At 35.9% G+C, this 14,119-nt stretch overlaps 1 protein-coding gene across 1 annotated transcript; it reads left to right on the forward strand.

Annotated features, from left to right (window-relative positions):
* The first annotated feature begins 275 nt into the window (after nt 1–275).
* On the forward strand, nt 276–14,031 carry LOC113511043 (tRNA (cytosine(34)-C(5))-methyltransferase). Its single transcript, XM_026894611.3, has 13 exons — nt 276–456; nt 534–626; nt 1,451–1,665; nt 5,295–5,472; nt 5,717–5,801; nt 6,823–6,962; nt 7,517–7,650; nt 9,035–9,222; nt 9,534–9,678; nt 10,657–11,085; nt 12,079–12,245; nt 12,989–13,144; nt 13,752–14,031. Exons 1-13 carry the CDS (start codon nt 331–333, stop codon nt 13,901–13,903), a joined length of 2,208 nt encoding a protein of 735 aa, XP_026750412.2. The 5' UTR covers nt 276–330; the 3' UTR covers nt 13,904–14,031.
* The last annotated feature ends 88 nt before the right edge of the window (nt 14,032–14,119 follow it).

Below are 14,119 nucleotides of genomic sequence, written 5' to 3' on the forward strand. Positions count from 1 at the left end.
CATAATACAGAATAAATATTCCATTTTTATTTAATCTCTTAAACTAAATAGTAAATTAAAAATAACATTGACTCAAAGAAATTTAATTAACTGTAATGCTTGGTTTTATTTATTTTTCTTATTATCCTTGGTATTAATAATATTTTCAGCGTAATATAAAATAGTAAGTTTAGTTTTATAAATAGAAAATTGAATGCGGCAATAAAAAAAAAAATTGGGTTTCAATCTAGTGATTGTTAATATTTGTAAATCCTATCTGCATCCCTAAACATAACCTAACTCCGTCTTTCCGTCATCAAACCGAATGTCAAAATAAATGTGTTTAATTGAATGTTTATGTTCATAAATTTATCACAAAAAAGATTACTTTCTCTCGGAGCGTACTTAAAAAGAATGGGTAGAAGAAATCGTAATGTCAATAAATTCGCTCAACGCAAAAGGGAACGTAGGGAACAGGTAAATAAGAATGTATTTTACTTTTTTATTACTTTAATTTAGTCCGATTAGTTAATACATTTTTAAGTGCTTTACAGGAAAAAAATCCTCAAGAAAAGCCTGCTGGTGATACACGTAAACATTATGAAGATATTGTCAGAGAAAATGCGGCGTTCGAGGAATATTACAAGGTAATTTTGTTGTTATTGTTGTTCACTATATATGAGGAGTCGGTCTATTTTCATACATTCCAATGGAATAGTAATCAATTGTGAGAGACAATAAGTGAGGTTGAAGAGTTGGAGTATACACTTAGAAGCGTAATAGGCCTAGATATAATAATTTTGACGATTTTTGTCTGTCACAATAACCCCACCTTTACGAGTCCGTCTATTAGGGTTCCTCACTTTGAGTTATAGCACCCCAAAACATTACCAGGCCTTAGAAAAATTGTTACTCAGGCTTCTGTATTTCAGAAAGGGACAACATACAAAAAACATCACAAATAAAGTGATCCTCCCAAGCAACTCTATCCGATAGAACCCATAAAATTGGCTTTATTATGATATTTATCAAAACCTGTGTTGTAATTCCTTTGTATATATATATATATATATATATATATATATATATATATATATATATATATATATATATATATATATATATATATATATATATATAATATATAATTATGTAAAATGGCTATATCTGTGGGTAAAGGTGTCCCTGATGGACTGACAGACTGACTTTCAGACAATCCATATGAGGATGGCATAGTCTCACAGGTGTACTAAATTCTCCACAAAAATTTTATTAAAAAAAAATTATAGTTTGTTTCTTTGTTACTATTTGACACTAACAAATTATTATAAAATTGGATATGGACATATTTTTTTAAAAATAGAGAATGATATATGCTATGATTTTCCAGTCAATCAAAATGCTGTCAAGCAGACTAAATCATAAATAAACACTTTTAATTAATTAAAAAATATATTTCTATCAATAATAGGTACAAAAAGTGTGCCCTGAAGAAGAATGGTCAATATTTATGAAGACTCTGAAGGAGAACCTACCAACAGCATTCCGCATCACAGGCTCCAAGTGTGAGGCTGATGGTCTATTGAAGATTGTGAAAAGTGAATACTTCTCAGAACTACTGAATGTGAAGTTGAAAGTGGAAGGCACTGATGAAGAGGAGGAGATAAAACCTATAAACTTACCATGGTATGATTTGATTTTTATTTAAGATAATTTGTAGGATAAGAAAAATGTACTTTCTTTCTTGAAGGCATCATTATTATTTTTTAAATCACTTTAATAATTTCTATTTTAAGGCCTTTATTTATTGATAATAAATTATAATTATACTATTAATACACACTGGACAACAGTCACTGGGTCAACTTAACCAAAAGGTTATGTTGACCCAGTGACTGTTGTCCAGTGAAAAAAGACACAAAGGCCTCCTCCAGTGACTTTAATATTTTTTTTTATTTAATTATCGTAGATTTAATAATTTAAGATAAAAAAAAAAAAGAATTTCCACCATGAAACAATTAATGTAAGAGCAAACATGCAATTGCAAAAAAATCCTTAAAATCAACCCAAAATTAATATAGATATCTTGTATCGACTATGATTACATAATAATATTTATTTTTATCATATCACATCATCCTTTTTGTCTGTTGAGTTTACCAGTTTTTCAAACTCATAAATATGAATTGAAAAGTTAATTAAATAAATATGTCTTTACTAATATTACAAATGTGAAAATGAATGCATCAGTTTGTTACCATTTGACACTTAATATAATACACTACTCGCAAAAATTAAGGGAACATAAAAATTTTTGAAATTTTTGGGTGATTTTCAACAGGCTGTATTTCAGTGAAAAATAATCGTACAGGAAATTTAAAAAAAAGGGTTTTGAAGCTTAAAAACTCCAGTTTTCAGATTTTTTGGTAAAAAATTTTTTTGAGCTCCGGTTTCCATGCAATTCTTAAACAAAGCTGAAAATAATTTTTTTCTAAATTTTCTAGGTTATGTTTTTCACTCTATGGGCAAGAACATAATTTTTCGAGCTACTCCATATATATTTATTCAGCTTCAAAAATCGCTTTGGATGGCTAGACCATTTGTCTCCGGATATCGAACTTTGAATGCAAAAGCATCCTTTTCCATTCAACTGCTAATATCTCTGGAACTACTGGTCGCACAGCAAGCGGGCGCCGAGTTTCTTTATCTGCATAAAATTTCCAATTAAGCACAGTCAAGAGTTAGTGAAGAAAAAAATTTTTCCACCTCTAACATTGAATAATATCGCTCATATGGGCGGGAAAGCTAAGGTTTGAGGAAAATTTTACAGTCTATTGTTCCTTAAAGAACCCTCTAAATCCCTGGAGCGATCGGTTCAACGGTTTTTCCCGGACCAATTGATTGAAATTTTGGAAAAAATAAGGGAACAAGGTTTTTGTCCCTTAAACTCACCCTAATCCATTCAAAAATCAATAATTTCATTTGTTTTTCACTTTTTACTCAATTTTTTATTTTTTAAAAATTCATTATCAAAAAAAAATCGAAAAAAATCAAGAAAATTTTTAAGAAAAATTTTTTTTTGAAAAGTCGAAAAAAGTTTACAATAAATTTTTTTTTCGTTTTTAAGGAAATCAAAGTTTTTGACAAAAACTTTGATTGATGATCGATCGATCGACGCTTCTTTTGTGCTTACGCACGTAAATCCGACCGTGCAACCTCCACGTGGTATGCTTTGGGTAACGCTAATGCCGGCGGTAAATCGATCATCAATCAAAGTTTTTGACAAAAACTTTGATTTACTTAAAAACGAAAAAAAAAAATTTTTGTAAACTTTTTTCGACTTTTCAAAAAAAAAATTTCTTAAAAATTTTCTTGATTTTTTTCGATTTTTTTTTTTGATAATGAATTTTTAAAAAATAAAAAATTGAGTAAAAAGTGAAAAACAAATGAAATTATTGATTTTTGAATGGATTAGGGTGAGTTTAAGGGACAAAAACCTTGTTCACTTATTTTTTCCAAAATTTCAATCAATTGGTCCGGGAAAACCGTTGAACCGATCGCTCCAGGGATTTAGGGGTTCTTTCAATAGACTGTAAAATCCTCAAACCTTAGCTTTCCCGCCCATATAACCAAAAAAGGAGAAAAGTCACTTTTTTCCACTTTTTTAATTCAATGTTAGAGGTGGAAAAAATTTTTTCTTCACTAACTCTTGACTGTGCTTAATTGGAAATTGTATGCAGATAAAGAAACTCGGCGCCCGCTTGCTGTGCGACCAGTAGTTCCAGAGATATTAGCAGTTGAATGGAAAAGGATGCTTTTGCATTCAAAGTTCGATATCTCGGAGACAAATGGTCGTAATTGAGCCATCCAAAGTGATTTTTGAAGCTGAATAAACACGCTAAGAGACCTATACAATGGAGTAGCTCGAAAAAATTTTTTCATGCCCATAGAGTGAAAAACGAAACCTAGAAAATTTAGAAAAAAATTATTTTCAGCTTTGTTTAAGAATTGCATGGAAACCGGAGCTCATAAAATTTTTTCACCAAAAAATCTGAAAACTAGAGTTTTCAAGCTTCAAAACCCTTTTTTTAAATTTCCTGTACGATTATTTTTCACTGAAATACAGCCTGTTGAAAATCACCCAAAAATTTCAAAAATTTTTATGTTCCCTTAATTTTTGCGAGGAGTGTAATAACAGGTCATTAAATTGTCATGTATATATGACACGCACAACAGCCCAAATGAGAGGCTAAGCGTGGAAAACAGAGTCTTTCTCACATTTCTCATACCATAGGTATGGGAAACAAGAAGGGTACATAGGCTTAGCTTCACTTGTTATAATATGTCAATGAAGTATTATGATTATTAAGGAATGGGCTGTGCAAGGCAAAAAAACTTGTACAAATGTTACCACTGTGATTTGTTGCGCTCATCCTTTCTTATAGTTTACTACTGATTTCTGTCAGTGACGGGAATTTTATGATGTTGTTGTTGAAGCAATATTTTTTATTTCTTCAAAATATAAGGTGTATTTTCCAAAGGTATATCATTTATGCATAAGTTGGTTGGAACCACAAACTACGTGTCAATGTCAAAATTTAGCTATCCTTCTTAAAACATCATTAAAAGCCAAAATATGGTTGCCAATCCGCCAGCCAAGTGTGGCAACTACTTACAAAATTCCCATTATGGGGCAGGCTATATTCAGCAGTGGACAGGTAACAGCTGATACAATAATGTAGCCGTGCAATGCTACCTTGGGGAGAAATGGATTGTAACAGCCTCATTGCAAGCATTATACATTATTATCTTGACCTACGCATGATTCCTTCTAAAAACAATCATGATTAATTCCTTTTTGTTTTTTTATACAACTTAGAATGGCAAACAAGCTGACGGCCCACCTGATGGAAAGTGATAATCGTCGCCTATAGACATGAGCATAACAGAGTATACTGTTTCACCCATGATACCCTCCATTCAATGCCATTCCTGAAGACTCAGGTTTTATTCCTCTGTACCCAGTAAATTTACGCCATATCCCACCCTTCAAACCGAAACACAGCTATGCAAACACAACTACTTTACGGTTGAAACACGAATGGGACAGAGGTACCTAAGCAATCGACTTTTGTACAAAGTTTCCCTCTGGTAAAGGAGGCAAGTTCCAGGCAAGTTCCTGGCAAGTTCATCACGATAAACCAACTGGCCTGTCCTCATTTTCACTTATCATTATTCACTAGGATCCCACCAGCATATATCGATAGCGCTAGCGGAGTTACACTTCCAATTTTATCCCATTAAAAAAATTGCAGGTACCCTGGCGGCCTGGCGTGGCAACTCCGTCTCTCTCGTACGGACATCCGGCGCAGCGAGCCGCTGTACCGCCTGCACAACTTCCTAGTAGCGGAGACCGCGGCTGGCGGCGTGTCACGTCAGGAGACCGTCTCCATGATACCACCGGTTGTGCTAGATGTGCAACCGCATCATAAGGTGACCAGCCCAAGAGGAATATTAAATAATATCATCAGATTTCTTTATATTAAATAACCTGGCGGAGCACCAGTGAAGACTGATCGATGAGAATGAAAACAGGCCAGTTAGCCCATCATGAAATTATGATGAATTAACGATGATAGTTTCCAGGGGAAACCGCATGGAGGTCGATCTGGTTAGGTATATTGCTAGCAATGGGATTCTCAGTCTCCATTACTAACAATCTTTCCCCCTATCTCAGGTATTAGATATGTGTGCAGCACCTGGCTCGAAGACGGCGCAACTGATTGAGTTTCTTCATGCAGATGAAGACAAAGTGCCCACTGGTGAGTTTGTTAAATTAGTTGTAACATTTTTTTTGCAACTTAGAATGGCAAACAAGCTGACGGCTCCACCTGATGGAAAGCGATTGAATTGATGGAAAGATGATAAGCGGTAACCGTCGCCTATAGACATGAGCAGTACCATGGACATAACAGAGTATACTGTTTCGCCCATGATAGCCTCTTATTCGTTGCCATTCCTGAGGACTCAGGTGTTATTCCTCTGTACCCTGTAAATTTACTGCCATATCCCACTCTTCAAATTGAAACAAGCAAATTAATTGTTTCTTAATTATTTTTATGATGAGATGGTAAAGAAGCATACGGCCCACCTGATGGTAAACGGTTACCGTAGCCTATGAAGACCTGAAATACCAGAGGTATTACGCGCGCGTTGCCGACCCTGAAGAAAACTCTTTACGCCCCTTTTAAAGAACCCCATGCTGTAGTCTCTTGGGAAAACCTCGGCAGGGAGCTCATTCAATAACCTGAGTGTTCGTGTGAGGAAAGATCTTTGAAACCGCGCAGTACGCGACCATTGGCTGTAGGACATGAGGCGAACTCCCTGTCGATGGCGAGCTGTACGATGGTAGAAATTTCAGTATCTATTCTCAATTATGTTGGTGTAACAATAACTTCTCTATGTAACATATAAAAAAAGAGATAGGTAGCTTACAAAAAATGTCTACGACTATTTTGTAAATATTAGTTAGAGGGTATTGGTTTGTTATTCGTCGATAAAAAAAAAAGTTTTAGGGCTTTCACAATGCAATTATAAAATGTTTGCCATCGTAGGTCCTGTCGCCGCGGGCAGAAGCTAGCTAGCTAAAATCCACGCTTGTCTTTTTTTTTCTATTTAATTTAACCTACCCTCCAAAAATAAGTATAAGTATTGTCTGGTATACAAATTGGAAATCTGTAATTGGCTAATGTATAGTGTAAACATAATATTTTTTTATTTATTCTAGATATAAGGTGTTAATTCCAGATATAATATTAAAATAAAAAAATAAAATCCTCACAGGCTTCGTGATGGCGAACGACGTGGACAACAGCCGGTGCTACATGCTGGTGCACCAGGCCAAGCGGCTCAACTCACCTTGCATACTCATCACCAACCACGACTCGGCCGTCATGCCGTCCTTGCTCATCGGTGATGAACAGGTCAGTTTCGTTCCCCGCATATTTGTATTCATGCGTCTGTTTGTACTGGTCTGGGTGTTTTCTATATATAATCTTCTACGTAATAAAAGGTAGAATAGAATGTATTGCTCTTGGACATTAGATCTACTCTAAGCAAATTGACATTCAAGCATAAACTATGTTTATTTTATTTAGAATCCATATAATTGTAAAATGTTTTAGACACATTACTATGTCTGATGCTGATATACACCACATTACTAACAATCCCTCCCCCCACCCTCATCATCATCATCTTCTTACCCTTATCACAATTTTTATTTGGGGTCGGCGTAATATGTTTTTTTTATCTATATTACAAAAAGATTTGGCTTATAGTTCCCCCCCCCCTCATTTATAGTAATATACCTTGTCAATTCCTCTTCTCAATTTCCCTTTAAAACCATTGTGATTAATTTTTTGTGAATTTATTCCAACTAACCTGACTTCAGCCACACCTATCATCACCTACTGGCGCAAGTGGAGTTGCTAGTCATCAAAGTACTGAAGATGTTTCATGTACAACTTTAATACAGAATCCATCATCGACAAAGCAGCTGAAGTTCGACCGTATTTTGGCGGACGTGCCGTGCTCGGGTGACGCCACGCTCCGCAAGAATCCGGACATCTGGCTCAAGTGGTCGACCGGCAACGGGAACAACTTACATGGGTTTGTAGACTATTGTTATAATATCTTTATCAGTGGGTAGAGATTCTTGGACACTTGCGAAGATATGGTGAATGTAGCTTAAAAAGTTAAAAAACGCAATATCGTAATAACTACTCGTCTAAGAGTACTCATAACATTAGCTTATCGAAGTGTGGCAACGTCGCAATTATTAGTCTATTTTGAAAAATAATTTAAGATTTTTTAATTTTTCTGACTCATAATTAATTTTAAACTTTCGTGTTGTTTACACATATTTTAATTACACTATCGTGACTTTTCGCGTTAATAAAATTTTCAGGTAAATAGGACCTACCTACATACCTGCTACTTTATTGCCGACGTTTCGATGCTTATTGCATCATAGCGCAATTTTTCATCGTGTTAAGTCCCGATAATGTATTTAAAATATTTCCGACTGATGATTTTAAATGTGTTCTGCAAACAAACTAAAATGTTAATCATAGAATAGGTTGCATATAAATCTAGGTAGTATTTAAAACTTTGCACCTCCTTCATATATTGCCTCGGAATTTTTCAAACTTATTTTGACAGCTTAATAAAAATAATACAACATTATCAATGTTTTTAGTTCGCTAGCCGAGCATTTTTTAAATAATCTGAAACATTAAAAAATGTTCAGTTTTTAAAAAAATACTGATAATTACGACGTATGACGTACTTTTATTAAAAATATATATATATATTAAGGCCACCTCTGCGATTGTCGCTTGCTATCAGCAGGGTCCATAACGTTCACTGTAAACTATGCTGTAACATTATGAAATTGAAATAAACGCCTTGACCAGATATAATTTTAATTATTCCTCCACATCCTAAGGTTGCCTGGAAGAGATCGCTATTTAGAAGATCGCCCATTGTTGCCTCTATATCTTGCTTTTGTGCAATAAAGTTTATATAATTAAATATTCGTTTTGTTTGTGTCTCTCTCTCTCTTATATCTTGGCAGAGTGGCGTGGTTTTCACAATTGGATCGTGTAGGCTCTCCTTCGCGATTGAGCAATATGTCTCCATTATGTTAATTAAATATTCGTTTTGTTTGTGTACATCATATGATTAATCTTTATGACGACAATCTCTCTGATTTTAGTTCGTTCAGAATGGAAACGTTAGTTCGAAAGGCAGTCAAGGTATTTGCAGCAGTCGTCGCCAGCACCACATCTCTAGAGCATCAATTTTTCGGCGTTCTTGTTGCCTGATCGTCCAAGTTTCTGCACTATACAGAAAAATTGGAAAAACCAAACTCCTCATTATATGCATTTTGGTGTTCTTTGTTTGTGTACATATAAGTAATCTTTATAATCTATATCATTCTTTGAAAGGGAACAATAAAGAGTTTTCATTCATTCATTCATGTGTCCGGCAGCGTGCAGTATCGGGTGGCACGTCGCGGCTGCGAGCTGCTGGCGGTGGGCGGACGGCTGGTGTACTCCACGTGCTCCTTCAACCCCATCGAGAACGAGGCCGTCGTGCACAGGATACTGCAGGAAGCAGGCGACGCGCTGCGGCTCGTCGACGTCGCGGACATGCTGCCTGGACTCAAGTACCGGAAAGGTAGCTCTCAATATGATATTTAGAATTGTAAACACACGCCTCCATTAAGTCACCTAATGAAAGGTGACGTGATAGTAACGGATGATAGGTGATGATGAACTTAAAATGATGATAAACCACGTTCAAGAGGAACCACTAGCAATGTATCCCCCACTCCCTCCCAAGATAATGGTTGTTGCCTATACACATAAACAGCACCGTGGACATCATAGATATTAGAGTTTCTCAACCAGATAAGTTTTGTACGCAATCTTCTTTTTTCAGTTATGAGATAAAAAATAATTACTTATTATTTAATTATGTCATCAAAGGAATGACCCACTGGCGTCCAGCATCAAAAGACATGGTGTTCTACGACAAATATGAGGATGTGCCGGAGAAGTGGCAGACCGTGGTGCGGCCACAGATGTTCCCGCCCAAGCCTGAGGACGTACATAAATATAACTTGGAGAAATGGTGAGAAAATTGTTCTAATATTATTTACCTATATTAAAATTAATAATGTAGTAATTTTTTTAATAATGTAGACTATTGCTAACAATATACCCTGCCAGATCAACCTCCACGCGGCCCTTTATAAAAACTATCGTGCTAAATTCTAGGTGTATTTTTCACAATGGGTTAACTCTTCTTTGCATAATGGTGGAAATTTCCATCATAACATTGAATACCCAATAATTATATAAAAGATCAATTTCACTTTAAGTTGATCGTGTCTGGATACCTCTTTAATGTTCATTGCAGAAAAAAACATAGCTGTCAAATTAATTTTTTTAACCATTTTTCCTTTAATTTTGAACATGAATTATATCACCTTGATTTATTTCACCAATAAAAAAAATCATGCAAAGAAGGGTTAATTGACCTGCCTTTTTATTCTCGGTTGTATTTTTTTTATGTATGTGGTAACATAACTCCGTCAGTTCTAAACTGATTCTAATTTTTTTTCTTTATCTGGAAGGAGATAATTACAGAAAATTTCTACGGGACCTCCATAGAAATTTTATCAAAATCGGTTCAGTAGTTTAGTTTTTAAATATAAAAATAACAGGTTTTGCCAAAATTGAAATCTGGTTTTTTTGTGGAACACAATCCTGTCTTTTAATATAAATTATAAACCAGGAGACTTTGTACAAAAGTCGTTTGCTTGGGCACCTCTGTCACATTCGTGTTTCTACCGTGAAGCAGTCGTGTTTGCATAGCTGTGTTTCGGTTTGAACGGTGGGATATGGCAGTGAATTTACAGGGTATAGAGGAATAACAGCTGAGTCCTCAGGAATGGCAACGCAGGGGGGGGGGGGGGTATCGTGGGCGAAACAGTATACTCTGTTGTGTTCATGATACTGCTCATGTCTATAGGCGATGGTGTTACCATTTTCCATCAGGTAGGCCGTCAGCTTGTTTGCTATTCTAAAAAAAAGTATTCCTTTTCAGTATAAGAATCCTCCCACACCAACAAGACACTGGTGGTTTCTTTGTGGCAGTATTCGAAAAAACAAAACCTTTGCCCTGGGAAAAAGAGGAAACAAGCATAGAGAACAACACAGAAGTCACAGAAGAAAAGAAAGAACCGCCGAAGAAGAAAAGAAGAATGGGCGGTTACAGGGAAGACCCGTTTGTCTTCTTCTCTGGAGACAGTGAAGATGTGTTCCCTTCAATAAAAGAGTATTATGACTTACAAGCAGACTTCGACTCTACCTGCCTGTTAACAAGATGTCATGTGGGGAAGAAGAAGAATATATACTTAGTATCGCCGATAGTGAAAGATGTTGTACAGAGAAATGAGACAAATATAAAAATTATTAATACCGGTGTGAAAACATTTGTGAGGTGTGACAATAAGAATATGGTGTGCCCGTTTAGGTAAGTAAAAATTTGTATGTAATTATTTTTTTTACTTTTCTTTTATAATTGACAACTGATGTGTATTGTTTGTAAAATATGCTGGTTCTTGTTACGTATATATTATTATTTATGATTTATATTAATTGTGAAATAAAAATGCCGTCTGTTGACTTGATGTATTATATGTATATTTTATTCTATTTCAATCGTTTATTTTCTTTTATTTTATAAAAACTATAATATATGTAAAATGGTTAATTTTGAACATGTATGTTAAATACTGGATTAATGATAAAAAAATGTGAAGTACTATATACTAAGCACTAAGTATATGCACATACATACACATTAATACAGTTCTATTTTATTTATTTATGTACTCAATTCTTGCCTGATACTTCATACGCGTGGATTTCAGTAGTAGAAAAACCAACGAAATAGGCTACTTCTAGATACAATATCCAGATACACCAGATTTTAAATTAGATTTTCAAGAACACAACTGTGAAAACCGCATTTAATTTGGTGCAGTAATTTTTACATGATGTTAGAACAAACATACAGACAGACAAACAAAATTTGAAAAATATATTGCTTTGAGTTGATTAGTCTTATTAACGCATATCGATATTGTACGCGGAATTACAACTGCATTTTTAACTAATAAAAAGAAATATGTAACCAGGAATTTAGTAGCCCAATTTCTACCCTATGAAGATTATACTATACACTATCTTCTTGGTAACCATAGTGTTTATTGACAGAAATTCCAATTAATTTCACATAATTAACTTACTGACCTTCATTTATCCTCACCTATGATATGATCATAGTCATTCGCATATAGCATTGAATTTCAATTGCATTGCAGTGTATTTGGGCAGGTTTACACATTCAATTTTATATAAAAAATACTTTCATGCTGGCTGCTTAATAATGCAAATAAATGAGACTTTCCCAAGTGAAAGATTCTATACAAATCTTAATTCTTCTCTTTCCGTATAAACGCAGGTTATCTCAAGAAGGCCTACAGAGTATATCGCCGTCAATAGGTCCCAAACGGCGACTCAGGATATTAAAAGAAGATTTGATATTGGTGCTGCAGAACGACAATCCCAGCAATCCACCAGACATCAAGCTGTTCAGCGAACATACGCAGGCGCTGGTCAAAGATTTCGGTGAGTACTGTAATTTTAGAACTAATAAGGTTTCTTCAGGATCAACAATGAGTACGTGACACGCCTAGTGTTGCAGGCGTCCATAATTTAGTGACCGTTTAGCATCAAAACCATTGCCGTTTAGGTCCCGGCATAAAATAGGCCTTCCTTTCCTATCAGGGGGGAGGGATTGGTAATAATGAAGACTAAGAGCCCTATTGCTAGCAATATACCAAACCAGGTCGACCTCAACGTGGTCCCCCCTGGAAACCATCGTGCTGAATTCCAAGTGTATTCATCACGATGAGCTAACTGACCTTTCTTTTCATCCTCACCTGTCATCCCTCACTGGTGCTCCGCCAGTGTATACCGTTAACACAGGCGGGGTTACCATTCCATCATCATCTATTAAAAAACCAGCTTTTTTGATGGTAAACCATGCCACACCATATCTCCCACAGCAACGGGTATTATTAATGGATGACAATGGAGTTGTAACCTCGCTTGCGCTAACGGTATACGCTAGCGCCAGTGAGAGATGATGAAAAGGCAGGTCAGTTAGCCCATCGTAATGAATACACCAGCAATTCAGCATGATGAATTGCTGGTGTCAATGTGAATTATGTACAATAAAGATTTTACAATACAATACAATGGCTTCTAGATGGAACCGCGAAGAGATCGACCTGATAGAGTATATTGCTAGCAACTGGATTGCTAATTAATGGATTGCCCAATATTAACAACCCCTTCTCCCCCCACAGCAACAGGCAGCTGCGTCCTGGAGTACAGAGACGGCGAGTCGGGCCTGCAGCTGACGCTGGTGGGCTGGCGCGGGGTGCACTCGCTGCGGGCCTACACCGCCACGCCCGACACTGTTCACTATCTGCGGCTGCTGGGAGCCGATCACAGTAAATATGGTATGTGCATAGGATTATTTAAAGGGAAGTCTCCTCTGCTCGACTCCGAAAGCGCTCGACCGATTTCAAAGGAATTTTGTAAATATGTAATAAGTATTATTGGCCGTGTGGTCCCGGCATAGAATAGGCTATCCCCTTCCTTTCCCGTGGATGTCGTAAAAGACGACTAAGGAAAGGCGAGGGATGGGCAACAGCGTTCCTCATAAAACATGTCTAAAGCCTAACTACGGTTGCCAATCTATCTGCCAACCGTGGTAACTACTGGTAACCCCCCCCCCCCCCCCCAGGGAGAGGCTTATGTTCAGCAATGGGCAGTTGAAGGCTGATATGATGAATAAGTATTGTATGTAAATAAAAAGTTTGTGAATATGTTTGTTTTTTCGTACTCAATTACGTTTAAATGGCTGACTGGATTTGAATAAAATTTAGTACATGGGTACGTTATATCCTAATTTAAAATATAAGATACTTTTCGAGTAAATACTGATTTACGCGAGCAAAGCCACGGGCCGTCAGCTTGTTTGCCATTTCTTCTTTAGCTATTCTAGCTCTTAGCAGAAAAAGGAATGAGACAGAGTACTTATTGTATTACTTATATTTTTCACAGATATAAATAAATTTAAAAAGGCATCAGATGTACCCGACGCCGATGTGGCCTCAACAGACGTGTCAGAAATCCCCGAGACCTCAAGTTTGCAGGAGAATGGCGCCAATAATGAGGATATTACAGAAAACGGTGCACAGAGTACAAGTAGTTAGTAAAAATCTAATTCTGATGTAAATGTTTACACGACTTTTTCAATTGTTTCAAAAGATCTTTACAAATAAGACGTACCGTTGTGTATTTATTTTGTTATAATAATATAAATTATATATATTATTATAAACTGATGCCTTTTCTTTTTAAGTCAACACAATCCTTTAATGGCGACCCCATTCAGGTAAACACAGTATAGGACGACATCCCCACTAGAT

Source organism: Galleria mellonella, unplaced genomic scaffold (assembly GCF_026898425.1).
Source record: "Galleria mellonella isolate WM207_F2 unplaced genomic scaffold, CSIRO_AGI_GalMel_v1 utg133, whole genome shotgun sequence".
In the NCBI taxonomy this organism is placed as follows: domain Eukaryota; kingdom Metazoa; phylum Arthropoda; class Insecta; order Lepidoptera; family Pyralidae; genus Galleria; species Galleria mellonella.